This window comes from Callorhinus ursinus, unplaced genomic scaffold, assembly GCF_003265705.2.
Source record: "Callorhinus ursinus isolate GAN/ISIS: 27379988/994484 unplaced genomic scaffold, GSC_fseal_2.0 scaffold103, whole genome shotgun sequence".
Lineage (NCBI taxonomy): Eukaryota > Metazoa > Chordata > Mammalia > Carnivora > Otariidae > Callorhinus > Callorhinus ursinus.
Window position 1 is genome coordinate 1,220,092 of NW_027397165.1, and position 27,087 is coordinate 1,247,178.

Consider the following 27,087-nt stretch of genomic DNA (forward strand, 5'->3'; position numbering starts at 1 on the left):
CAAACCCACAGATGCAGACACCTTTCAAGAACTACTAGAATGGCTTGACTGCCAGGTAACTTGAATTCCAGAGAGCCAAGGGACTTCCTACATTCAAAGCACTTTTGAAAGCTTGTTAAAATTGCAGTCTTATATCCCACCCCAGACTTATTGAATCTGAATCTCTGACAATAGGCTCTGGAATCCACATATGAAGCAAACACTAACTCTTACAGCCAGTGAAGTTTCAAAACCACGTTGTTCAACAAAAAGCTCCCTAGAAATGCAGGGACCTGGACTAAATTTCAACCTATCTAAAAGGCAACCTAGAGCAAATTCAGAATGGGTGAAATCACAGCACCTACATACACATCCACATGCACAGAGACCACTGGAATCTGAATAACAACAAAAACCTGTACTTAGTGACTTGCTCTATTCAATCTTAATTTTAAGCATCTCATGTGAACACTGACATTTCCCATGGGCTGACTGAGGTCACAAAGGTTTTCTTTATATTTGAACTATATCCATCTGAAACTATTCTTATTATAACCCCTTCTATGATGTTCTGTCCCCATTTAGTCCTTCATTAGTTAAAAGTACCACACAAATATTATGAAACCAAATATCGAGGAAATTCAACTAGTCTCCTCTTGTTTTCATTTCTCCTTTCTAAACACATTCCAGTTGACTAACCTCAGTAGGTTCTGGTGATTATTTCTTCCAGAGATGCTCTTTGAGGTAAATTTAAAGCATGGACAAGTTTGTATTATAGAAATCCTCAAAGAATCAAGCATAACATTTTCTGTTCTGAAAAACACCATATGAACCCGAAAAATTTGTTGAAAGAAAAAGAGAAAAGGGAGGTATCACACTAAATATATCCCTGACATATCACATTCCCAAATACTTAGTACAACAATCAATTAACTAATAAGGCAACTAACTAAAACTTACTAAAAGTTTTCAAAATGAGACCTCAAGAGTTTGGGGGATTTCCCAATGTTAATAAATTAAGAGCATTTTCTTAAAGAAAGCATTGATAGATTTTTTCCCCCTTTAAAACAGGAGGGAAAACAACAGGAGGAAAAAAAGGCTACTATGAGCTCCTAAGAGGATCTAGGAAAAGAGCATAATTTCAGGGAGCTGGGGGACAAGCCTTTCATTTTATTTTAACCCATGATATATATTAATCCTGGATCACTCAGAAGGCGAGGCCTGCTAAAACTGGAATTTATTAAAACCAAGAAGATTATATACCCACCTGCAGCTCACACCAAGCAACCTCAACCCATGTTTCAGTGTCCAATCCTTTATATACTGTTTTAAATGCTCCTCTTCCCAGCTCTATGTCGAATTTCAGGAACCTGCCACTAGGAGAAGTAGCTACGGCCTTCATTTCTGCTTCTTCTTCCATTTCCTTTTCATTTTTCTCCTTGAGACAATCTTTTGAGGACTCTGAAGTTGCCTTTGAACACTGTTCGTATTTAACTTCTTGTCCACCTCCTAGCACATTTGTAGGAAGCTTTTCTACTCTTGGAATATTTGTTGTGGTCTTCATTCTCTCATCTTTGGAGGAAGATGCAGCAACTTTATCATCTTCCATCATCTCAACACTTTTTCGGAAGAATCTCTTCCTTTCTGTAGTTTCCCCAGAAGCAGAGAAGGTACTATTTTTTTCTTTTAGTCTAGCTTCCACTGTCAAAGTTGCTGCAAGCTGAGGAGCTCTGTCTTCCAGTGAAACTCCATCAGGTTTCTCAGAATCTTCTGTGCTAGCTGGCTCTCCTGAATCAGTAGCCATTGTAATTGAGGTTGGCACTAAAATTTTTCCTGTTCCACTCTTTAGTCCAGTTACATCTCAGGTATCAGAATTATCAGAATGGACTTCCGTTTATTTAGTCATGTTTCCACAGCAACCTGAAGGGGGAGGGAAAGGATATTTTAAAATCACCCCACAAAGGAAACCATTAAGGAGAAAACAAGTCACCTGATTATTTAATCCCTTTTTTCTTATTAAGAAGTTTGTTCTTTTTCTGTTCAATCTTAGCAACCAGGAGACTCTAGGGACTGTGTCTTATCTTGTTTACCACCACAGTCCTCAGTGCCTAGCACACTACTTGGCATATATAGCCCAATAAATCTTCATATTGCATGAATGTTGGTTAAGAACTTAGTTCTCAGCACCATCTATCAATCCATCATATTTAAAACAAGTATCCAGAACTTAGCTACAAGGTAACACACAATAAGTAAAGTAAGCACATAATTTCTCAGTGAGTGGTTTTATCTAAAATTCTGAAATTAATCCAATTGTAGTATTTTTTTAATTGTGATAAAATATACTTAATATCAAATTTACCATTTAACCATTTTTCAGCGTACAATTCAGTGGCATTAAGTACATTCACAATGTTGTACAATCACTACCACTATCCATTTCCAGAACTTTTTCATCATTCCAAACTGAAATTCTATATCCGTTAAACTCCCTATCTCCCCAGCCTCTGGTAATCTCTCTTTTGTTCTTTCTGTTCCTATGAACTTGCTTATTCTAGGTACTTCATATAAGTGGAATGATACAATATTTGTCCTTTTGTGTCTGGCTTAGTTCACTTCACGTAATGCTTAAAGTTCATTCATGTTGTAGCATGTATCAGAATTTTATTCCTTTTTAAGGCTCAACAATATTCCATTGTATGGATAGACCACATTTTGTTTCTCCATTCATCTGGTCAATGGATTTTTTTTTAACCTTTTAACTATTGTGAATAATGCTGCTATGAATATCTAATGGTAATTCCAAATAATCTAAATACTTGTTAGTGAGCTTACCCTCAAATATTAACAGAAAGAAACTGCTGTCAAATAGTAACACACTACACTAAAAAAAATGGCAAGAAAGACTTAAAAATATGCATCCTCTTGAACCAGCAATTCTACTTATAGGAACTTGCCTTAGAAAATAGTCAAGAATCTGGGCAAAGATTTAACTATAGCACTTAAAATTTGGAAAAACTACCCTAAACATAAGCCTAATAGGGGTTTAGTTAAATATCAAAATAAGATGTGACACAGCATTAAGAAACACTGCAGTTTTGGGGCATTTGGCTGGCTCAGTTGGTAGAGCATGGGACTCTTGATCTCAGGGTCATGAGTTCAAGCCCCATGTTGGGCATGGAGCCTACCTAAAAAACAAAAAAATATTTTAAAAAAAACTGCAGTTTCTAAGTGAGATGAAAAGACATTCCCTATATGTTATATGGTTAAGTGAAAAAAGAAATATATACAATAAGCTTCCATACACACATGTACACACTATATTAACTCTGAATGGTGGAATTATGAACTTTTTTCTTTCTGTTTTCTTGTATTTTCTAAAACTTTCCACAATGAACATGTGGAAATATGTGGAATCTATAAGGAAAAGGAAAGTTTTTCACAAATGGTCAAACTACCAAAAAGAAAATTCTTCCCTTCCCACCACAAACATGTATCACAAAGTTAGGCCTATATACCTATTATCATGTTATGTGCCTCAAAAGGTACAATTTGTCATGTCAAACCAAGCATACACAGAAATATCAAATTTGAAAAACTGAAGAAAACCAACTCTGAACTAAAACAAAAAGGAGAAACACCACAAATTGTTCTACACATTTAACACAATTCCTATCAAAATTCCAGCTGGTGCCAAGAAAATTTAATAAAGAACAGTCTTTTCAACAAATGGTGCTAGGGCTACTGGATATCTACATGCAAAAACCTGAAGTCAGATACTCTAAGTGAGGTTTCCTGGAAAAGATAACCAAACTGAGTCTTGAAGAAAGAAAATTAGCTGATCCGAGCAAAGAGAAGATCACAAGCAAAGTCATGAAACAGTATGAAGTAAGTGCATATGAGTGGTACCATGAATAGTTTACTCACATATTAGAAGCAGGTAGATGAGGACAGAGAGGCAGATAGTCACCGAGGATTTCTATGCCATACAATGTAAAACAAGGAGACCAATTAGAGAGCTACTGCCACAATCCAGGAAACAGATGCTGAGTTTCACTGAAAACTGTGGCAAAAGGGACAGATTCAAGACATATCAAGCAAATAACAAATGCAAGATTTACCATCTAAATGAGTATGGTTGTGAGGCAAAAGAAGTGTCTATAAAAACTCCCAGAAATTTGCCTATCAGATGACAGGACTAGGAAATAACTGTGTTAATACCAAAGCTAAGAGTGCTCTGTGAGGTTACACTGCCAAATCAATACACTTTAAAAGTCATCTAATAAGACTAGTATCGCCTGCAAGTGAGAAAAAGTATCTAACAATGCCTCACTGAGGTAGAGATTTTTTCTTTAACTTATTCTAACATAATTTTAGACTTGGAAAAAAAAAAACCCTGCAAGAATATACAAAGAATCCAGTATACCCTTCACTCACATTTCCCAAATGTAAACATTTTAGGTGTGATATTCTTAAGTAAGAATAATATTATTCACTTCACTTAACTAAAGGTCACTTATCCAGAAACCTCAAGAGCAGAGATCCATATGTAAGATAAAAAGACTTCTAAGCAGACAAAAATAGATAAATAAGAGAATTTAAGTTGGGAAAAACCTTCAAACATTTTTAAATGCATAACCTCTTTTTAAAAATTAAATCTTGGGATGCCTGGGTGGCTCAGTTGTTAAGCGCCTGCCTTCGGCTCAGGTCATGATCCCAGAGTCCTGGGATCAAGTCCGGCATCAGACTCCTTGCTCAGCAGGGAGCCTGCTTCTCCCTCTGCTTCTGCCTGCCCCTCCCCCTGCTTGTGCTCGTGTTCTCTCTCTCTGACAAATAAATAAATAAACTCTTAAAAAAAAAGAAAAATATAAATCTTACTCAGAATCCTAATATAAAAATAGTAGTGTTGCTCTAGTATAATAATTCTAACATATTTGATCACCTGGTTTCCCAAACTATAAGGATAAGAAGAGACAATTAAGAGGAATGGGGAAATGAGTGTTCCCCCAGTCTTCTAAATTCTAAAAAAAAAAACCCAAGACAAATATGTTCCTAGAGACAAAGAGGGACATTGGTAAATATGAGAAAACTGGAAAGAAATAAACAATAATAACAGTAGAATATTTTAATACCCCATTCTCAGTGATGGAGAGAAAAACTAGACAGAAAAGCAAAAAGAATCTGGAAAACTTGGCCAATACAACCAACCAACTTGACCTAACTGCCATCTATAGAACACTCCTAATAAAAGCAAAATAAACATTCTTTTCAAGCATACATGCAAAAATCTCCAGAGCAAATCATACAAAATAAATCTCAATAAATTTAAAATTGAAATCAAACAAACTACGCTCTCCTACCACAAAAGAATTAAATTAGAAATGAACAACAGAATAACGATAAATATATATAATTGACCCTTGAATAACATGGGTTTGAACTGTGCAGGTCCACTTATACATGGATATTTTACAGTACAGTACTGTGAATTTGCTTTCTCTTCTTTTGATTTTCTTAATAACATTTTTCCATAGCTTACTTTATTGTAAGAATACAGTATATAATACATATAACATACACAATATGTGTTGTTTATGTTATTGGTAAAGCTTTGGTACACTGTTATTACTAAGTTTTTAGAGAGTCAAAAGTTATATGCAGATTTTCAACTGCACAGGGGTTGGTGCCCCCAACCCTCACATTGTTCAAGGGTCAATTGTAGATCAATGGAATAGAATTGAGAGTCTAGAAGTAAACCTGAACATTTATGGTCAACTGATTTTCAAAAAAGAGGCCAAGACCACTGAATGGGAAAAGAACAGTCTTTCAACAAAAGGTGCTGGGACAGTTGGATATATCCACAAAGAAAAGAGTAAAGTTGGACTCCTACCTCACGCCATACAAAAAAATGAACTCAAAGTGGATCATAGACCTAATGTAAGAGCTAAAACTATAAAGCTCTTAGAAAAAAACATTGAAGTGAATCTTAAGTGACTTTGGGTTAAGCAATGATTTCTCAGATACAGTAACAAAAATACAAGTGATAAAAGAGAAATTGAGAAGATGGACCTCATCAAAATTTAAAACTTTTGTGCCTCAAAGGATGCCATCAAGAAGGTGAAAAGCAAAAAGACTGACCGAAAATACGTGCAAATCATATATCTGATAAGGGACTGGTAGTCAGAATATATAAGGAATTCTTTTTTTTTTTTAAGATTTTATTTGTCAAAGGGACACAGAGAGAGAGAGCAAGTGAGCAAGCACAAGCAGGGGGAGCAGTAGGCAGAGGGAGAAGCAGGCTCCCCGCCGAGCAGGGAGCCCGATGTGGGGCTCCATCCCAGGGCACTGGGATCATGACCTGAGCCGAAGGCAGACACTTAACTGACTGAGTCACCCAGGCATCCCTATATAAGAAATTCTTACAACTCAATAATGAAAGATAAATAATCCAATGGGCTCAAGATCTGAACAGACATTCTCTAAATAAGATATACAAACAGCCAATAAACACATGAAAAGATGTTACATATTACTCTTTAGAGAAATGCAACTCAAAACCACAGTGAAATATTACTTCATACCCATGAAGATGGCTATGACAAAAAAGACAGACAGTAACAAGTGTTGGTAAGGATGTGGAAAAATGGACCCCTTATACATTGCTGGTGGGGATGTAGAATGGTGCAGTTGCTTCAGAACACAGCCTAGCAGTTCCTCAACAAATTAAGCACTGAGTTATTATATGACACCATCTTCCCAAGAGAAATAAAAACATATGTCCACACAAAACTTGTACACAAGTATCCACAGCAACATTATTCACAATTGCCAAAGGTGGAAACAATCCAAATGTCTGTCAACTGATGGATAAACAAAATGTGTTATATCCATGCAATAGAATACTATTTGGCAATGCAAAGGAATGAGCTATGGATACATGCTACAACAAGGATAAATCTTCAAAACATTTTGCTAAGTGAAAGAAGCCAGAGGAAAAGACAACATGCTATACGGTTCCATTTATATGAAAAGTCTAGAATATGTAAATCTATAGAAACAGAAGATAGATTAGTAGTCACCTGGGGCTGAAGTATATAAGAACAGGACTGACTGCAAACTGGCACAAGGGATCTTTTGGGGGTGACAGCAATGTTCTAAAATGAGATTGAAATCAAGATTACACAATTCTATAAATTTACTAAAAATCATTTACATTTATATTAGTGAATTTTATGGTATATAAATTATATCTCAATAAAATATGATGTCTCTCTTAAGAATCTTAAAACATTTTGACTAAAATCAAAGCCATAATGTCAAGTATGCCTTTTTAAAATTATATTCTCTATCTTCCCCTCCTCCCCCCAATTTTGTCCATTCTCTTTATCTTCAGCCTGGCCTCCAGGGTTGAGAATCACTGTTCTGAAAAGACCTGACATCAATAAATAATGAAAACCAAATTTTTAAAACTAGGCCAAGAACTTCACTAAGCATAGACTATCTAAGGCCTTTCCATCATGGATCCATTAGCTTCTTGTCCATAAAACAGAGGTTCAGAACACAGGGTTGGAGTGGGAATCAAATCTTGGTTCTGCCTCTCATTCCTCAAAGGAGATTTGGGGCCAATTACTTTACCTCATTCATTCTTGATTTCTTTCGTGAAATCTCACAGGACTGATATGAAAATATACATATAAACTACTTAGCATGGTGCCTGGCACAATATAATAATAAATAGAAGCTTTTATTTTCTACATCTTAATAACCCCTAGGGGCAGCGCTATATTAAAGCACTATTCAACAATACTCTAAAAAACATTAAATGATTTTCAGTAGACTCACTTAGAAAGGCTGATAAGTACATAATGCATTCTTTTAAAGCTTTCCAGTAATAAACCATGTTGGCATTGCTTCAGTGACCAGGAAATATCTCTTCTACATTCAGCAATGCAGAAACATACCTCAGTGAAATAGTCCACAAAAATCAGGCCTCAAAACTGAAGCCTCTTACCAAGTTCAACAGCTATATATCGTAACCTTTGCATGACCATTTTTTCCTTCATAAAATGGTAACAAACTAGGAATATGTATAAAGATAACTGCAAAAGCACTTCCATAGAGATTGAAATTAGAGGGAAAAATCTCACAAATGTGACAAATGTGTACCCTATATCTATTCCTTTAGCCTGTTTGATATATAATCCTGGGGCATTTGAGTGAAAAGTTTGAAAAAATATTCCCCCATAGCTTATTATGGTTCTATCCATGAGAAATTCAGCATAAAAATTAGTATTTTGTTAATCAATGGCTCAAGAATTTCAACTTTTGGAACCAGCAATTGAAAGAATGCATATAAAGTCAACCTACTTAATGGGAGAAAATATTTGCAAATGACATATCTGATAAGGAGTTAATATCCAAGATATACCAAGAACTCATACAACTCAACACCCAAAAGACAAATAATCCAATTAAAAATGGACAGGGGCACTTGGGTGGCTCAACTGGTTAAGTGTCCGGCTCTTGATTTCGTCTCAGGTCATGATCTCAGGGTTGTGAGACCCAGCTCTGAGCCCAGCATGGCAGCATCTGCTTGAGATTCTCTCCCTCTCCCTGTGCCCCTTTCCCCTCTCACACTAAATTAAATAAATAAATAAATAAATAAATAAATAAATAAATAAAATCTTTTTTAAAAAATGGGAAGACCTGAACAGACATTCTTCCAAAGAAGACAAAGAGATGGCCAAGAGAAACATGAAAAGATGCTCAACATGGGGCACCCCGCTGGCTCAGTAGGTAGAACATGCAACTCTTGATCTCAGGGTCATGAATTTGAGCCCCACGTTAGGCACAGAGCTTACTTTAAAAAAAGCTCAATATTATGAATTATTAGGGAAATGCAAATCAAAACCACAGTATCATCTCACACCTGTCAGAAATGGCTAGTATCAAAAAGACAAGAAATAACCAGTGTTGACAAGGATGTGAGGGGAGTGAGGGGATAGGCAAATAGGGAAAGTGATTAAGAGATACAAACTTCCAGTTCTAAAATAAGTCACAAAGATGAAAACTACAGCATAGGGAATACAGTCAATTATATTGGGATAACTTTGTATGGTGACAGATAGTAACTACACTTATTGTGGTGAGCACTGCATAATGTATAGAATTGTCAAATTACTATGTAGTACACACCTAAAATTAATACAATGTTGTATGTCAAGTATAACTCAATAAATTTTTAATAAATTGTCAGAATTACACAGTAAATTTCCCATTAATAATCCTCTCTCTATATGTATAGTCACATCAATAAACATTTACCAAGTGCCAAGCACTGTCAGGATCTGGGGATAAAAGAAAAAAGTCCTTATCCTCAAGGAGCCTACAGTTTACTCAAGTTTAACATATACTACTGTTGACTTCTGGTTCAAGAAGATGAACTGAACACTTATATCTCTTGTAATTTCCAAGACCCTGGAAAAGCAATGGTAAAAAGAAAAAGTACAAAAGTATGTCACAAGCCAAGGATACAGATGTAAAATGGCATAGTAAATACAAGATTTCAATAATTTCTGACAGACAGCAGACAGGAAAGAACTGGCTAGTAACACAAATCAAAGGATACTACAACCTAAAATATGTAATAGAAATGGTTCCGACCCAGGATGGAGAAGACTTGCAGGACCAAATCCCAGAGATAAGTGATCCCATAAAGCGCCAGAGCTTAAAAAAAAAAAAAAGGCCGAAAAAAAGGGATGAATTGAAGGTCTGAATTATGACACAGTCGATGAACTCTCCTCCCTATTCCACCAAAGACAAAAATCCTTACACACAGAATATCAAATTCAGCAAATCCAGATGAACAAGGGCACCCCAGAACAAAGCCCTTTGCCCTCTGGTATTTGGGTCCTCCAAGTGTTAATAGCCAGCTGTCCACCCACTCACCCCAAAATAAAGCCTACCAGTTGACAACCCTGTCTCCGTACACAGAACTCCCAGTCAGCCCTTCTACTAGCTCATTCTTAAATACGGACAGAATCAGGAGACAGCCATTTGGAGAAAACCTGTAACAAAGAAAAGAAAGATCAAGAGAAACAAAAATGTTCTTGGAGGAGTTGAAATAATTCAAGAAACCATTTTTAATTTAATTTTTAAAAATATAGTCCTAAAATTCAAAAATCAAAGAGGTATATAATTAACAGGTTCCCTCCCAACCCTGTTTCCCATGCATTCAGTTCCCACCACTCCCCCAACAGGTAACCACTCATTAGATTATTGTGTAGCCCTCTGGAGTTTCTTTAGGCAAATAAGCAAATATAAATACATGTTCTCTTTCTCCTTCCCTACATAAAAAGTAGCATAGTATATATCAAACTTTTGTTTATAGCCACAACAACTTGATATTTTTTCCCTGTCACTACACAGAGGTTCCTCATTCTTATTTTTTAAAACCTATATAGTATATAGTATTCAATTATTTGCTATGTTATTTGTTATGACAAAAAGCATTGCATATTTTGCATATGTGTGTGTGTGTGTGTGTGTGTGTGTGTGTGTATGTATTTCCTAAAATGAGATTGTTGGAGCAAAAGAAATTTGCATATTTAACTTTTATTGAAGTATGCTAATATATCCAGAATAATACACATAATACATGTGTATCTATATATAATGCTGCCAAACTGCCTTCCATGGGCATTGTACCAATTCAAACTCCCACCTACAATGTGTAAGAGTGTCCTTTACCCCATAGCCTTGACAACAAAAAAGGTGTTATCAAACGTTTTGACTTTTAACACTCCGATAGATTTTAAAAAGGAATCTCAGTGTGGTTTTAATTAGCATTTATCTTATGAGTGAGGTTAAGCATCTTTCACATAAACAATAATTAAAGTCATGAATAAGCCAAGAATTCTTATTATCACTGCTGCCATTTAAGGAAATAAAACAAGATGTATGAATATTGGAAAGTAGGACACAAAATTCAAAACTTGCAGGCTATACAATTATCTGTCTAGAAAATCCAAGCAAATCAACTAAAAACTGTAATAGGAACTAACAAGAGAGCTCAACAGAAAGGCCAAAGATGAAATCAACAAACAGAAATCAATAGCTTTGCTATACATTGGCAATAATCAGCTAGAAAATGTAATTTAAAAAACAGCTATTCTAAGGTGAGGGACCTGGAGGTGGGCAGCACTAGGAAGGGGAGGGAAAGGCTGGGTGTCTGGAGGAAGACAGGTCACTGAGATTTTAAATACACACACACTATCCTGTACAAGAGCAACAGAGCTATAACATACTCATCTAGGAATAAACTCAAGAAGAAATATGCAATACCTATATAAAGAAAGCCGTAATATAATACAGCTATATTAAGTTAAATAATGTAGTTTCAGCACAGAACAGATAGTATAATAAACATTGTCAGAATAACTGTCTATAAGATGGAGGAGGGAATGTTAAAGCCCTACTTAAAACCAGTCACAAAAATAAATTCCAGGTAGGTTAAAGAGCTAAACGTAAAAGCAAAACTATATAACTATTAAAAGAAAATATGGCTGAATAGATTTCTAACCTGAAGAAAGGCTTTCATAAAAAGACAAAATGCAAAGACCATTAATAAAAAGCTAACACATTTGCCCATTTGACCATGAACAAGGTTAAAAGCTAAGCAACAGACTGGGAGCAAACATTTGCAACATGTATAGCAAAGCATTAATATCTAGAATATATAAAGAACTAAAAAAAAATCAGTAAGAAATACAAATGGCCAATATGTGGATGATAGGAGGATGGCTCAAAACTCTTTAGTAAGCAGGGACATGCAAATTCAAACAATTTAATATCATTTTTTATCCATCAGATGAGCCAAAAAATCTGTTAATATTACATTTCGAGAAGCGTATGAGAAATTCAGCACTTCATGCACTCCTGGCAGACAAACTGGAATAGCCTTTTCATTTGACAAATTCCAAATATCTTAATGCATACTTATCACCAGTAATTATACTTTTTAGTATCTACCTGAGAAATATTCTTGTATGTATACAAATATACATGCATTAGGACTTTTACTGAAGCATTGTTTGGAATAGCAAAAAATACTGAGAAGAACTTAAATATCCATGTATAAAGAATGGTAAAGTAAGCCTTGGTACATCTGTACTATGTAACAATATGCATCTGTTTAAAAAATGAGAGATGGATATATACTAGTGTATAAAAATCTCTTACACATAAATACTATTAAGTAAAAAAAACAAATTATAGTATAGCATATACAACATATTATTTATGTGGAAAAAACCCCACAAAACCTTATGTTTCTAAATGTACTCACATATGTCTAAATGCATATAAAAAAGCCTGGAAAGATATGCTCTTAATTTATCCTGCAGGTTAAACACTATGTATTCATTAAAAAGAATGATGTGAACATATATATATGGACATGAAAAGAGCCCTAAGTCATATTCTTTGGGAAAAGAGCAAGTCATAACATATTTATTTTTTATTTGCATATGCATATACATGTAAATACAGAGGAAAAAAGGACTGTACAAGTTCACAGTCAATTCTTTTTTAAGATTTTTTAAATTATTTTTAAGTAATCTCTACATCCAACATGGGGCTTGAACTTATAACCCCAAGATCAAGAGTTGCATGCTCTACCAACTGAGCCAGCCTTGTGCCCCTACAGTCAACTCTTAATAATAGTTACCCACTGGAGGGTAGAAATTATGTAAAGGTGGACCTTAAGGTTTTATTTTTTTATTTTTTTTCAAGATTTTATTTATTTATTTGACAGAGAGAGACACAGCGAGAGAGGGAACACAAGCAGGGGGAGTGGGAGAGGGAGAAGCAAGCTCCCCACTGAGCAGGGAGCCTGATGTGGGGCTCGTTGCCAGGACCCTGGGACCATGACCTGAGCCGAAGGCAGACACTTAACAACTGAGCCACCCAGGAGCCCCTGGACCTTAAGGTTTTAATCTACCTCTATGATATTTTAATCCTTTAAAGCAGAATTGTCCATCAACAACCTGCATAAAAGAACCAGTTAAGGATATTATCATTTCTCAAAATAACTGAAGGAAGAAGAAAACCAATAAGGTATGTACAACATAGATCCAAATAAATATCATCAATTAACACTTACTGAATGCTTTGTGCCAAGCACCGTAAGCCCCTTCATGCATTTCCTCATGTAATTATCACAAAAATCTTGAGGTAGATAATATTTTTATTCCCATTTTACAAATGAGGAAACTAGGCTCAAAAAATTAAGTTAATTGTCTAAAATCACACAGCCAATAAAAACCAGGCCAGAATTCCACTCAGGCACTGGACTCCCAAGTCCACTCTTTATTCATAATACGAGGCCACATATGACAAGGAGCCACATGCATAACACTATACACAGTCCTGTATAGCACAGATACATACAATGCATAACCACATTACAGTTCTTGGGAGTTTATAACACTAAAACTACCTTCTTCCTCACTGCCATCATCCAGTTTTGCTTTGGCAAGATCATTTCCTCAATTAAAGATGCTCACTTTGTGTGAAGAAATTTCTGGGTCTCCAAATTAGAAAAGGGGTTGAGATCATCTTCATCTTCTTTCATTATCAAAATTAAACAATTTATATTTACTGGGGCATCTGGCTTTATATTTATCAATTACCTACCCTCAAATCCCAAATTAACACTTTATTCTGCCTAACTCTTTACAACAATGGTGGCAAAACTACATAAAGCCCGCAAGCCAAACTCACTTCACCCCACTGCCAGTTTTTGTGCAGCAGGTGACCTGAGAAAAAATTTTATATTTTTAAATGGTTGGGGGAAAAAAATCAAAAGAAGAATAGTATTTCATGATACAGAAAAATTATTCAAAATTCATATTTCAATGTTCATAAATAGTTTTATTGGAACACAGCCATACTCATTCATTTACATATTGCCTATGGCTGCTACAACAGCAGAGTTGAGTTGTTGCAACAGACTTCATGGCCTGCAAAGCCTAAAATATTTACAGTCTGGTCCTTTACAGAAAAGTTTATCAAACCTTGCTTTATAGTTTCCATAAGAACTTCATCTATTTAACTCAATTACTCCTAACAACAACCCTGAGAGCTATGTGGTATTACTCCAAATTCAGAAAATTAGGAAGGCTCAGAAAAGTTTAGTGTCTTGCCCAAGTCATAAAGCTAGTAAGTGAAGAGGAGAATTCTGGAACCCCAGTTTTCTAGCTCCAAATCCAACATACTTTCTACCATACTACCACTTTCTAAGAACCCAACCCCTCCTGATTAATCAGTGAGTTTAGATATTTGGTGCTAAAATTTACCAGATGGTTAGAAACGTGAAAGCTTTAAATTGGTAGGAAAACACTTCTCAATCGAGAAACTTTGACTCCAAAAATGTGTTAATAGAATACACTGTATTTCATACATGGTTGTATAATTTACAAAGTATATTTTCTCACTTAATTAGCCAAAAAAAAAAAAAAACAACTTGCAAAACAGGTAGGGCTTTTGCTTTGTTTAGTAACAAATGAGGAAATCGATGCTTACAGACTTACACAAGATTACACTGAAAGCAAGACTAGAACCCAGGCTGACTCCTACTCCAGTGACATTTTCAATTGGGAACATGGTCTCTTCTCATAAGGAATGTACCTGGTTTTTTTTTCCTTAGAAACAAAAGCACATAACTCAAACATTTAAAATATTAAGAAACCTAAAGTGTTTAGAAGAAATAAATTAACAATTTAACAAAATAACAATTAACAGAAAGGATACTAAGAATTGCTGGTCTCTTAACATTCAGATCTCAAAGAAACCTTCCAAACTAACCACCTGAGCTAAAGAGGCTTCTCTCTAACATCCCAGCACCCTTTAAAAAAATTTCTTCTCAGGGTGCCTGGCTGGCTAAGTCAGTGAAGCATGTGACTCTTGATCTCGAGGTTGTGGGTTTGAGCCCCACACTGGGTGCAGAGATTACTTAAAAATAAAATCTTTTAGGGGCCCCTGGGTGGCTCAGTCATTAAGCGTCTGCCTTCAGCTCAGGTCATGATCCCGGGGTCCTGGGATGGAGCCCTACATCAGGCTCCTTGCTCGGTGGGAGGCCTGCTTCTCCCTCTCCCACTGCCCCTGCTTGTGTTCCCTCTGGCGCTGTAGTCTTTCTCTGTCAAATAAATAAATAAAATCTTTAAAAAAATAAAAATAAAAAATAAATAAAATCTTTTAAAAAACACATTCTTCTCAGCATTTATGTTCTATTTGTTGACTGTCTGTTGTCCTCCAATAACGTTACCTCAAAGAGAGCAGGATCACTGCCTGCTTTGCTTCCTTTTCATCTATTCCCAACACATCAACCCTGCACACTGGAGGAACACAATAAATATTTGTTGAATGAATGGTAGAACCTTACAAATATGTTGGGTAAGTCATACTCCAAAATTCATTTGGACTAACGGCTTCAGAGTAAGTTACCAGGACATTTGAAAGCTTCCTTAGTAAATGAACCGCCTATCTTCAAGGGTTTGTTTTTTAGTTGTTTTTTTTTTTTTCTCTCTCTCTTGCTAGAAACCTTCAAAGGCTAACTCTGAATGGAAATGCCATAGTAGCTCATCAGGATGAAAATTATTCTCTGGGCAGCACTGGATATCATCAGAGCTGAACTAGCACCCCATAGGTCTTGGGGCTGATCAAGCCAATTTCCCATTCTTCTATTAAACACACCCCCTAGTGTTTAAAACAATTCAAAATAATGTCCCTATTTTAATTACACTTAACTAGAGGCTGAGATTTACCAACCAATTGGTGCTGTGCTAAATTTTAATTCTCATTTTTACAAGTAACAGAACTAAAATAATCTTACACGATTCCTAAATGAATAGGACAATGTACAGGTGATTATAGCCTAAGCTACAAATAAAAAGTCTCCACAGGTACTGATTGATATGTTTTGGTCAAGAAGCTGGCTCACAATCAGAAACCAAATAACACGTAGATATGTCTGCTTTTAGGATAAATCCAATGCCAATTTCTTGTTAATTATAAACTAAATCTGCTTTTTCCCCCCTAGTTTTAAGCAAAGATTTCATCCTATACAAACAATCTGAAAACAAAAATAATACTCTTTATAAAAAAAGAAAACAAAACACTTATGTAACTTTACCATAAGGATTATCTAGCTTGCCATATTGAAGTTTCCTGATCATGAAAGTCTCACTGCCTCATAAAGAGCTTTAGAATATCCCCACTCTTCAAATATAAAGCATGACCTTCAAAAATGCATTTAGAAATATTTCTCCTCCACAAATGCCCAAAGAATAATTAGATATTGCCACAAAATAGTTTCATTTAAATACATGTATAGTATCGTGTATTATGTATTTTTTTACCAACGTATAATTGACACAAAATGTTACATTAGTTTCAGGCAAACAACATAGTGTTTCCACAAGTCTATACATTATGCTATGCTCACCACAAGCACAGCTACCATCTGTCACCATACAACTCTATTACAATACCATTAACTATGTTCCCTAGGCTTTACCTTTTATCCTTGTAACTTATTACTTCCATAACTGGAAGCCTATACTTCCCATCCCCTTATCTATTTTACAGTTTATAAAACTTCAAGATAATCCACGTGCAAAAGAATACAGCTGGACCCTTACCTCATACTATATACAAAAATTAACTCAAAATGGGTCAAAGACCTCAATATTAAAGCTAAAACAATAAAACTCTTCAAAGAAGAGATGGGGTAAATCCTCATTGTATTGGATTTGGCAGTGGCTTCTTAAATATAACACAGAAAGCACAAGCAATAACAAAAAAATAGATAAATTGGGGCGCCTGGGTGGCTCAGTCATTAAGCATCTGCCTTCGGCTCAGGTCATGATCTCAGGGTCCTGGGATCCAGCCCCGCATCGGGCTCCCTGCTCAGTGGGAAGCCTGCTTCTCCCTCTCCCACTCCCCTTGCTTGTGTCCCCTCTCTTGCTGTGTCTGTCAAACAAATAAATAAAATCTTAAAAAAAATAGATAAGTTGGACTTCAAATTTCAAAATTTTTGTGCACCAAAAGACACTATCTACAAAGTAAAAAAAAAAAAAAAAAAAAAACTCTGAATGGAAGAAAATATTTGCAAATCATATGTCTGACCGGGATCTAGTATTTAGAATATATTCTTTAAAAACTCCTTCAAGTCAACATTTAAAAAAATTTTTTAAATGGGCAGAAGACTTAGTTCTCCAAAGAAGAAATTCAAATAGCCAACAACCACATGAAAAGATGCTACACATCATTAATCATTATAGAAAGACAAATAAAAACCACAATGAGATCCCATTTCACACCCACTTAGGATGGCCATAAAGCACACAAACAAACAAAAAACCCAGAAAGTAACAAATGTTGGTGAGGATGTGAAGAAACTGGAACACTTGTACGTTGCTGGTGGGAATGTGAAATGGTGCAGTCACTATGGAAAACAGTTAGTGGTTCCTCAACAAGTTAAACAGAATTACCATATGACCCAATAATTCCACTTCTAGGTACATACCTGAAAGAACTGAAAACAGGTGCTCAAACAAAAACGTGTACACAAATATTCATACCAGCATTATTCACAAAAGCCAAGAGGTAGAAAGATCCCAAATGTCTATGAACTGATGAATAAATAAACAAAATGTAGTATATCCATACAAGGGAATATTATTCAACCATAAAAAAGGAATGCAATATAGGGGCACCTGGCTGGCTCAATCGGAAGAGCATGCAACTCTTGATATCGGGATTGTGAGTTTAAGACCCACCTTGGATGTAGAGATTACTAAATAAAATAAACGTTTAAAAAAAGGAATGAAATACTGATACATGCCACAACACTGGTGAACCTCAAAAACATGCAAAGTGAAAAAAGCCAGACAATAAGGTAATATAATGCATGATTTCATTTATATGAAACAGGCAAGTCCATAGAGAGGGCAGATTAGTGGTTGCCAGGAGCTGGGAGGAAAGGGGAATGGGAAGTGACAGTTTAATGGGTATAGGGTTTCCTTTTGGGGTGATGATAATGTTTTGGAACTAGATATGCAAAATCATGAAAGTACTTAATGACACTGAATTGTACACTCTAAAATGGTACATTATGTTATATGAATTTTATCACAAAAAAAAGTTACCAGGTTAAAACACAGAAAACAATCTTACTTCATTTTGTTAATGAAAAAAATATTTCCCTGAAGAAAGGGGAATTAAAGGCTCACTACTGTAGTAACTTAACCTTAACATTTTCTAATCCAAGTATCTCATGACAAGCTCTATGAAAACAATTTAAAATGGCATCAAATTCTACTCTTGAAGTTTTGGGGATTTCTGAATGAATGGTTTTATAGATGTCCTTTACAATCATCAAATACCTCCTAACAGTGCCATAAATTTTATGATCTCAAACAAAAAATGGGAAAAAACCCACCTCTCTGAAAGTATTCTGGGTTTTAGCCAAAAGAAATAATCAAGTATATCTGCAAATAGAACTGGTCTACTTATACTAAGATGGGTTACTGTGAAAGGGTTTTTTTTTCTTACACACAATCTCCCCCCCCAACAAACATATACACAAAAATTTAGACCTTCTGTTAATTTTTTAAAGTAAATTATCTGACTGGAAATCTTATAATAATATAATAATTCTCATTTCTTTATTTCTGACTACTCTGGTTCTATGCAACCACTGGCTTTATCACTTACTGGCTAACTAATGTACACTTTAATGAAAAATTCCTGTATTTTATGGAAGAAAGTTAAAGTCCAAATTACAGAAATTTAACTCCTAAAACACTATAGAATAATTACATCAACAAATATAGACTTGTGATATGAGGATCAACATTGGTCTAGAAGTCAAAATTCCAGGGTCCACCACTCAACTTACTAGGACAGGTCTTATCTTTCTGGGCTTTATTTTCTCTCTTAAGTTTAAAAAGGCAAATAACTTTCCTGCCTGCCTACCGACAGAAGTACAGTAATAAAAATATGTACAAGGTATGATGGGACCACTGAAGAGGGGCACCTAATGTAGCTTGGTGGAGGATGCTGGGAAAAGGAAAAAAGGGGGGGAGCAGGAAAGGCTTTTGGGAATAACTAATGACAGAGGTTAGTCTAAAAAGAATGAGCTCAAATTCAAAGGGAACGGAAGAGAGAGCACGGCGGGGGGGGGCAGGGGCATCAGAAGCAAAAGAGAGATGAACATCACAAATCTGCTTGTGTTGTTCCCCTTCTTAAATAGTCAAAGGCTCCTAATTCTGCAGGGCAGTCCTTCACCCCAGCCTCAAGCTAAGATTCCAGCCTTATCTCTTTCCACTCCCCAGATATACCAAGATTACACTTCCCATCCTCAAAACTTGAAGAACATCTAGTTCAAAATGGGGAGGCTACCTTGCCTGCCAAAATTGGTGCAACATTCCCAGGCTCTCATGTTGCTTTTATACTTCCACTCTACCCCTTAATACACTAAGTATTCATCTTAATCTAAGAGAATATGAACATAGTATTAGCTTTTGTATTTAAACTCTGGGTAGCCAAAACAAGGATTACACTCTTTGCAACATCAAAGCAGAATAAAAGAAAAAGGGCATGGGAATGTTCTCAAATTTGCAACATTTCCAAGATAATAAGTATATGTCAGTAAAGTTTGTAAAAAGTAACCATGAAAAGTTACAAATCCATAAACTATTAATCTTGACCCAGAACAGAATGAGACCATCACAAGGCATCCTTACCAGCAGATAAGTAATGTATTCAGAGAACAAAATGTCCTAGTAATCTGCTATAATTTAAACTCACACCAAAAAGCAAGTGCCAATTTTCAAACAAGGTAAATTGAGAATGACCACAAAAAAAAAAAAAATCACGTATAATTACTTTAGCATTCAAACTCAGCTTTGGTATATTTTAGCTATCCTTTAATGCAGGGTATCCTTCCCTTAGGCTGCTGACTTTAAACAATTTTTAAATTCATCAATCTAAAGGTTAGAGACTGTCTAGAAGACACCTGCTGCTTTGTGTCATATACTGAGATCTCTTCAAAAGTTATCTTGGTATTACAACTTACTATAAATGAAAAACAGGTAACAATGCCTCCTCAAGTTGGATGGAATCACTACTACACAGAAGATTTTCACAACTTAAAGCCTATTATTCATATAATTGCTTTAGTCAAAGGTAATTCTTAAGAAGGAATAGCCATACCACTCGCATCTGTTTTGAGGGTTCGATTTCATTTTAACAGGGTCTATCAACTCCCAAGATAGGGAGATACACACGTGCAGGATTTCCACCCACAGCCCACTCCATAAATGTTTCACCACTCTTAACTAGTCCAACAAAACCTCTTTCAGTACAGTGAAGCCACCTCACCACTTTTATCCTAAACCATACCATTTCCTCTCCATCCCCAAGCTGTCAGTCACAGAAAACACCACCCGTTCCCAAATAACACCTCTCAATCTCCTTGAACCTAACGCACTTACATAGACAGCAATATTCTCTCACCCGATCCAGTCCTCTTGACTTTCTACACATCAACTGAATCTCTATATGAAATCCACTTTCCCCCACCCCATTACCCACTGAAACTCAACTTCCCACACCTGAAGCGATCTTCTCTTTCAGCAGCCTCAATCTCACTTAAATGATCACTCAGTCCTTTGTCAACCATCTCCCGCCTCTCCATGTATCCTCCTCACCTTCCCCATCCCCTATTCTTCCATCAACTCCCAAAGTTGCCACCCCCAACAAAAACAGAAAAGACAAAAAACGCACCTCAAACCCAAACCTGCCCTTCTCCACTTCCCCCCTTAGAATTTTCCTCTCCGCCTGTTCGCTCAAACGGACAGCAGCTCCGACAACCCCGAAGACCCAAGCCCGGCCTCGTCCCATACCTCTTGGCGACAGCAATCACCCTGCCTCGGTCAAGCCGCCCCCCACTAGGGCGCTTACTCCGAACAGACTCTTGGCCGCCGCTGCCTCCCTCCATTCATCCCCGGCCCATTCATCTCTCAGCCGGATCCCAGACACGCCCCCCGGCCTCCTCCCTCTCTCCCAGAGCCCCGGCCGGCCCGGGACCCTCACCAGATTAGAGGCTCTCACGAACAGAGACTCGGACTCTTTTCGCTTCTCCCTCGCCCTCTTTCAAGCCTCCGCTCGCCCCTCGACGAGCCACACCGTAGAACACACACATATACACACACCGCCTCCTCCTCTATCGCCTCCCCCGATGCTTCTTACTCCCCTCCTCGATGTCTCGAGCTCCGCTCCGCGTTGTGTGCGCGTGCGCGCGCGAGCGTCTCCCGCGAGCCCACCGGGCCAGCTACAGCCGGTAGGTAAAGAGCGGGCGGGGTTAGGGGAGCGGGGTGCGAGCCCAAGCTCGCGCTCGCCCGGGAGCAGAGCAGGCGCACGCGTACTCCAGCCAGGGAATTCTGGAGAGGAGAGGGGGGTGGAGGGGGGCGGGGAAGGGAGGGGAGGAAAGAAGAGGGGGAGGGGCGGAGAAAGCCGACGGAGCAGCCCCAACTCCGAACAGCCCCTATCGCTGCGAGGTGCCGAGTGGCTAGCCAACTAGAGCGTGCGCACTCCTCCCCCGCCCTCTTCAGCGCAGCGGGAGAGAGGGATGCGCGTCGAGGAGAAAGGCTTCTCTCCTTTCCAAAAAGACACGCGTGACACCTCCTGTGTGTTCAAAAGCTCTGTCTCCACGGCTGCTTTACCTTCTTCCCCTCCAAAAAAGAGAAGTCCAAGCACACACTACTTCCCAGCCACCCACCATCCACTCTGTTATCCGCAAGCCTCTATAAATGCAGCAGCTCTGCCGAGATGTGGTACCCGCGGGCACCTTTTCACCCACCACCCCTAACTCCCTTTTTCCAACTCCCGTCTTTTCTCGCGAGACCCATACCTGCCGGCTTCGGGATTAGAAATCGAAGCACAGATTTACAAATACTGGTCTCCCGGTTACGTTGCGAGGGCAACGGCCACGGCATGTACCCCCCACCCCTCAGGACCGCAGTGCGCGCGCGCGGGGGCTGGGCAACAACGAAAGTGGGGATGGGAAAGGGAAGCTATGAAAACGGATTTTTGACGGCATGTAACCGCTAGGCCTGGGCACGTGCCTTGCGCCTCGCAGACGGGTGCGGTGTACCCTGGGAATTGTAGTTTTTCTTCTCATCTCCAGTCCCATTCCCATCCTCAGCCTTATTTAGGCCTCTGGCCGGGAGGGAAATTACCGACGCCATTTTGCTGGGAACAATGGCCTTCGGCCTAGGCAGTGACGGGTGGGGGAGGGAGTAATGTTTTAAGGGTTCAGTTAACCTCCCCTGGCCCCTCGGTGCCATAGCAACCCCTTCAGAAGCCTAGCCCCGCCCCCTCTCTGCTCTGCTGGGCTCCTAGACTGCGCGCATGCGGAAAGGCCACCTCCTTCTTAGGCAGGCTCTCACCATCTCCTACTGCTCACCTCCCTTCTCCATTAGTTGGTAGTGAATGCTACTTCCTTCAAGCTTTCACTACACGTCAACCTCAGCGCAGCGGCTTTATTTAAGAACTGCTTCCTGCATTGTATCATGCACTGTACAGAATTGTTTCTGTCATTCTCGCATGAATAATCCTGGCTCCATAGAGGAGGAAACTGAGGCTCAGGAGGGGAAAACGGACATGACTTGCTCAAGTTCACACAACTAAGTATGGAGGAGTCAGAGCTTGAACCCAAGTGTGCTCACTCCAGAGCCCATGCATTTTTCAATCCCCCAGGCCGCATTTGGTATCTGAGCCACTGAATGAAAGCTCCTAACGGGCAGGATTTCTTTCAAATGCCCCTCAAGCTTTAGCAGGTTGCCTTGAGGGAGGAGGCTGTGTGGAAAACGCCAGGCTAATATTTACAACTGCCCAGCCTCAGGGCCCTATTACAGAGTTATGTCAATCGTCTCTCTCCACTTTTTTTTTTCTTTTCCTACCGTAGCGCTCACAACCTCAGCCTTTTCAGCTCTTTAAAAAACCATCAATAAAGTTAAATATGAGGTTTCTAGAGTCCAAATGGAGTGGAACGATGAGAGGCCATGTAACCCTGTCTGTTGTCTTTACATCTTTCCTCTTGAAAGCCGCTTATTGATCCCAGGATTGCCAGAACATGTAAGAAAACCAGACCATGCCCTTAATAGATTCAAATCCCCATCTTCCACTTTTGACAATGGAAAGACACTCTAAAGGAATGAAATTCGGCACTAGGAGGTTCAACAATTTCACCTGTGGAGATCTTCCTGGCAAAATTTGGAAGAGCAAGGTGTGATTTCTCCAAATAGCGCCACCGCCCTATCTTAAAAGGTCTCTGTGTTCCAAATTAGCTGTAGAATGAATGGAGTCTCCTAAACTCCTTTCCTCACTGCCCCTGAAGATAGTCCCTTTTCCCTGTTGAACTGTTGACTACTATGGAGAAAATAGGAAACAGCCAACCACCAAAGGGCAGTTTCAAAGGTTACCAAGTTATTACAAGTCTTTGTATCCCCTGACTCCCACTGAGATGGTAACTAGAAACTTGTGCCCACCATTTTCTTTAATTGAACCACAATTTTTATTTCTCAGTGTTACCGTACTCCCACCATCACTACACACATCCACCTTTAGGAAAATCAACAGGTACCTCCCTCAGTTGTGGCCCTGCTCCTCTTCCTTAGTCTCTGAGCGGTGCCATGATGTAATCAATACAGAGCAATACCTGGAAATGTTAGCCCTTCAACCTGCTCAGATATGAACGCTTCTGAGAAGTCCCTCTTTGACAGTCAAACATTTGCTAAATAAATGTAAAATAGTGTGACTTTTACAAACTTCAGAAATTAGAAAATCAGTCTGTTCCCCATTCAAGCACAGGCTCTTCTCAGTTTAGACCTTTTATTGACACACATGGTCTTCTATTTGAAGCAACCTGTCCATAACTCAGAACAAATGCCACTCACTGTAGGCAGAAAGGGGAATGGGAATTATAGCTAGTCAACGATGTATGGCAGGGAATATTCCTTTCTAACCCACTGGTTTCCACTGACTCTCAGGTTGCATTTGTGTTGTTTCTATTCATCAAATAGAAAATTTGATTTATATTAACTACTTGTAATTTGGCTTTACATTATTCTAGGAAAACATTCTTCCAGTAATCTAGTTCATCTTACGTGAAGGCTCTGGTGCCAAGGAATTACAAAAGCTTTTGCTGGAACCATTTTTAAGACCCCAGCATCCCACAGGGCTGGGGCTGGGGGTTATTTTCATAGCCCTACTAGATGTTGATCTCCTCCCTACCACACAGAAGTTAACTCCTTCAATTAACAAGATGGAACAGAGATGAACCTCAAAGCTGACAGTTATCTGACTGCTACAACCATAGGTAGAGTTGTGACTGTTTCTGAAACTCAGTTTCTGACCCTGAGCCCTCCTTTTACCAGGTTATTGGGAAAACAATATGTCATTCTTAATGTACTTTTCTCTCATCCCAGGTGATGCCACAGTTTGGGATCTTATGTAGTACCCAGGCATGGGGGCGGAGTAAAGTTATATACTTCCAAGTCCTTAGGGCCTGTCAGTTACTGCTCAGCCCTCTGCCCACATGGGTCCTTTCAGGTGCTATAGTTTTCTCCAATGTTTCTGCCATACTTGGAGCACAGAACTCATTGTCAAGGTCACCTGTTGGTCCATCTACCTAGACATTCCACACAGCCCTTCCTCTCTTGAGTCTTCCAGCCAACCAAATGTTGCTCCTGGCAGTTTGTGCGGGTTGACCTCCCAAAGAGCTCTCTTTGCCCCCCACCCCCACCCCAAGTACCAACGAGAGGGGAGTGAGGAAAAGAAGAATCTTTTTTTTAACCTTATACAAATCTTTCCTCCTTCTAGTTTTCTGGCCCAGATACTTTGTCTTTGCCTCTGGACATTAATCCCCCTTCCCTAGGGCTTCCACTTTTGGAACACAAAAGCTAGAGAGACTGACAGAGTATTTGGTTTCCTGCTTCACCACCTCCTGCCCCTGAGATATACCACAAAGCTGACTACTTTTTCAGGGGGAGGGGTTAGAGAAAATGGAGGGAAATACAGGAAAGAAAAAAATCCATTTATGTCTCAAAATATTGCAGCCACATTCTCCCTCTATTAAATCTTAGCACCTAGGGCAAAGAAAATTTACTTCTCTTACTGAAAGGATACAAAAACACAGATTCAAAGGGGTACATGCACCCCGATGTTTATAGCAGCATTATCAACAATGGCCAAACTATGGAAAGAGCCCAAGTGTCCATCTACTGATGAATGGATAAAGAAGATGTGGTGTATATATATATATACACAATGGAATATTACTCAGCCGTCAGAAAGAATGAAATCTTGCCATTTGCATTGATGTGCATGGAGCTAGAGTGTATTATGCTAATCAAAATAAGCCAGTCAGAGAAAGACAAATACCATATGATTTTGCTTATATGTGGAATTTAGGAAACAAAACAGATGAACATATGGGAAGGGAGGAAAAAAAGAAAAAGAGAGAGAGAGGAAAGCAACCCATAGGAGATTCTTTAATAATAGAGAACAAACTGAGGGTTGCTGAAGAGGAGGTGGGCAGGGGATGGGCTAAATGGGTGATGGGTATTAAGGAGGGCACTTGTTATGATAAGCACTGGGTGTCATATGTAAGTGATGGATCACTAAATTCTACTCCTGAAACCAATATTACACTATATGTTAACTACCTAGAATTTAAATTAAAATTTGAAAGGAAGAAAAAAAATTTACTTCTCATCTGGATGCCCTCTGCTCAAGACAGTAATTCCCAGGACCTGGATGCCTGGGTGATCTTTTCTCCAGGCAAGTCTTGGTACTGGGGAATTTCTTACCTGAATCATCTAGGGTCTATTAATGTCCTCCCAGGATGCTCTCTCCTTCCAGCAAAAGTTGAGTGTCCCCTGAGTAAGAACAAACATCACCTAGCTCAGAAATGAGCGGCTATCTCCACCTTTCAGATTAAACAGTACAATTTCTGGAGATTTACTATGGAATCTGATCTCCTCTTCCTAGACAGTCTTTCCTCATGTGCCCCAGGCCAGATATCAGGCAGGGGGGCAAATTTAAGGTAAATACATTTGCCTTGACCACTTAGCCTAAAAAAGAGTAAACCTACATCATTTCTCTAAAATTTGCTAAGTATCTGGAATCTTAATTCTTCTGCCAAGTCCCCATGTGGATGGATACAGAAGGGTGCTGAAACAGCCCTTTCTCTCTCCAGAAGAAGATCAATTCTTTTAGAAATGTGCACCTGGGTGGCACAGTTAGGAGTCTGACTCTTGGTTTCAGCTCAGGTCATGATCTTGGGGTCATGAGATCAAGCCCCATGTTGGGCTCCATGCTCAGCATGGAGTCTGCTTGGGATTCTCTCTCCCTCTCCTTCTGCCCCTCCTGCTCATTCTCTCTCTCCAAAATAAGTAAATAATTTTTTTTAAAGAAATGTATAGTCTAACATAGTATACTTTTCTGGGAATCAGAGAATTCAATTTTCTGAGCTAACTAACAAGTCTGAATTTGCCTGCCTGCCTTTCCTTCCTCTCCTCTCCCTTCACCTTCCCTTCCATGGACCCCTCTATATCTGTTCCAACATTCTGTAATAGTCTTTCAAAACAGTCCTGTTACAAATCCTTCATGTAGCAGGAACAAATGAAAGTCTACCCCTAATACCACCACCACCACCACTACTACTACTACTACTACTAGTAATAATAATAACAAAATAATATTTACTATGTACTTTATACAAACCCATTGAATCCTATGGGGTAAGTGCCATTATTAACACCATTTTTCAAATTGTTAATCCGAATCACAAAGACGTTAAATAACTTGCCAGGGTAACACAGCAAGTAAATGGCACAGCTGGATTAGAACCCAGTTAGTTTAGTTCAGAGTTCATGCTCTCAATCATTTTGTTGTATCTTTCTATAATTACATTTAACTTTAGACTCCAAGCTCCCTTTTCTATGGGGCTGGTAAAATAACCTCAATTCTTTTTTATTT

At 38.4% G+C, this 27,087-nt stretch overlaps 1 protein-coding gene across 4 annotated transcripts in view; it reads right to left on the reverse strand.

Annotated features, from left to right (window-relative positions):
* Positions 1–21,347, reverse strand: part of WNK3 (WNK lysine deficient protein kinase 3) — a 161,428-nt gene extending 140,081 nt beyond the window's left edge. The window contains exons 1-4 of one of the 4 annotated variants that reach the window (XM_073889216.1): positions 21,139–21,347; positions 9,945–10,046; positions 7,059–7,133; positions 1,247–1,899 (exon numbers count right to left, since the gene is read on the reverse strand). In XM_073889216.1, the coding sequence (XP_073745317.1) occupies positions 1,247–1,783 (537 nt within the window). In that variant the 5' untranslated portion in view covers positions 1,784–1,899; positions 7,059–7,133; positions 9,945–10,046; positions 21,139–21,347. The remainder of the gene's footprint in view (positions 1–1,246; positions 1,900–7,058; positions 7,134–9,944; positions 10,047–21,138) is intronic. The other 3 variants (XM_073889217.1, XM_073889218.1, XM_073889219.1) reach the window with 3 other exon arrangements.
* Between the last annotated feature and the right edge of the window lie 5,740 nt (positions 21,348–27,087).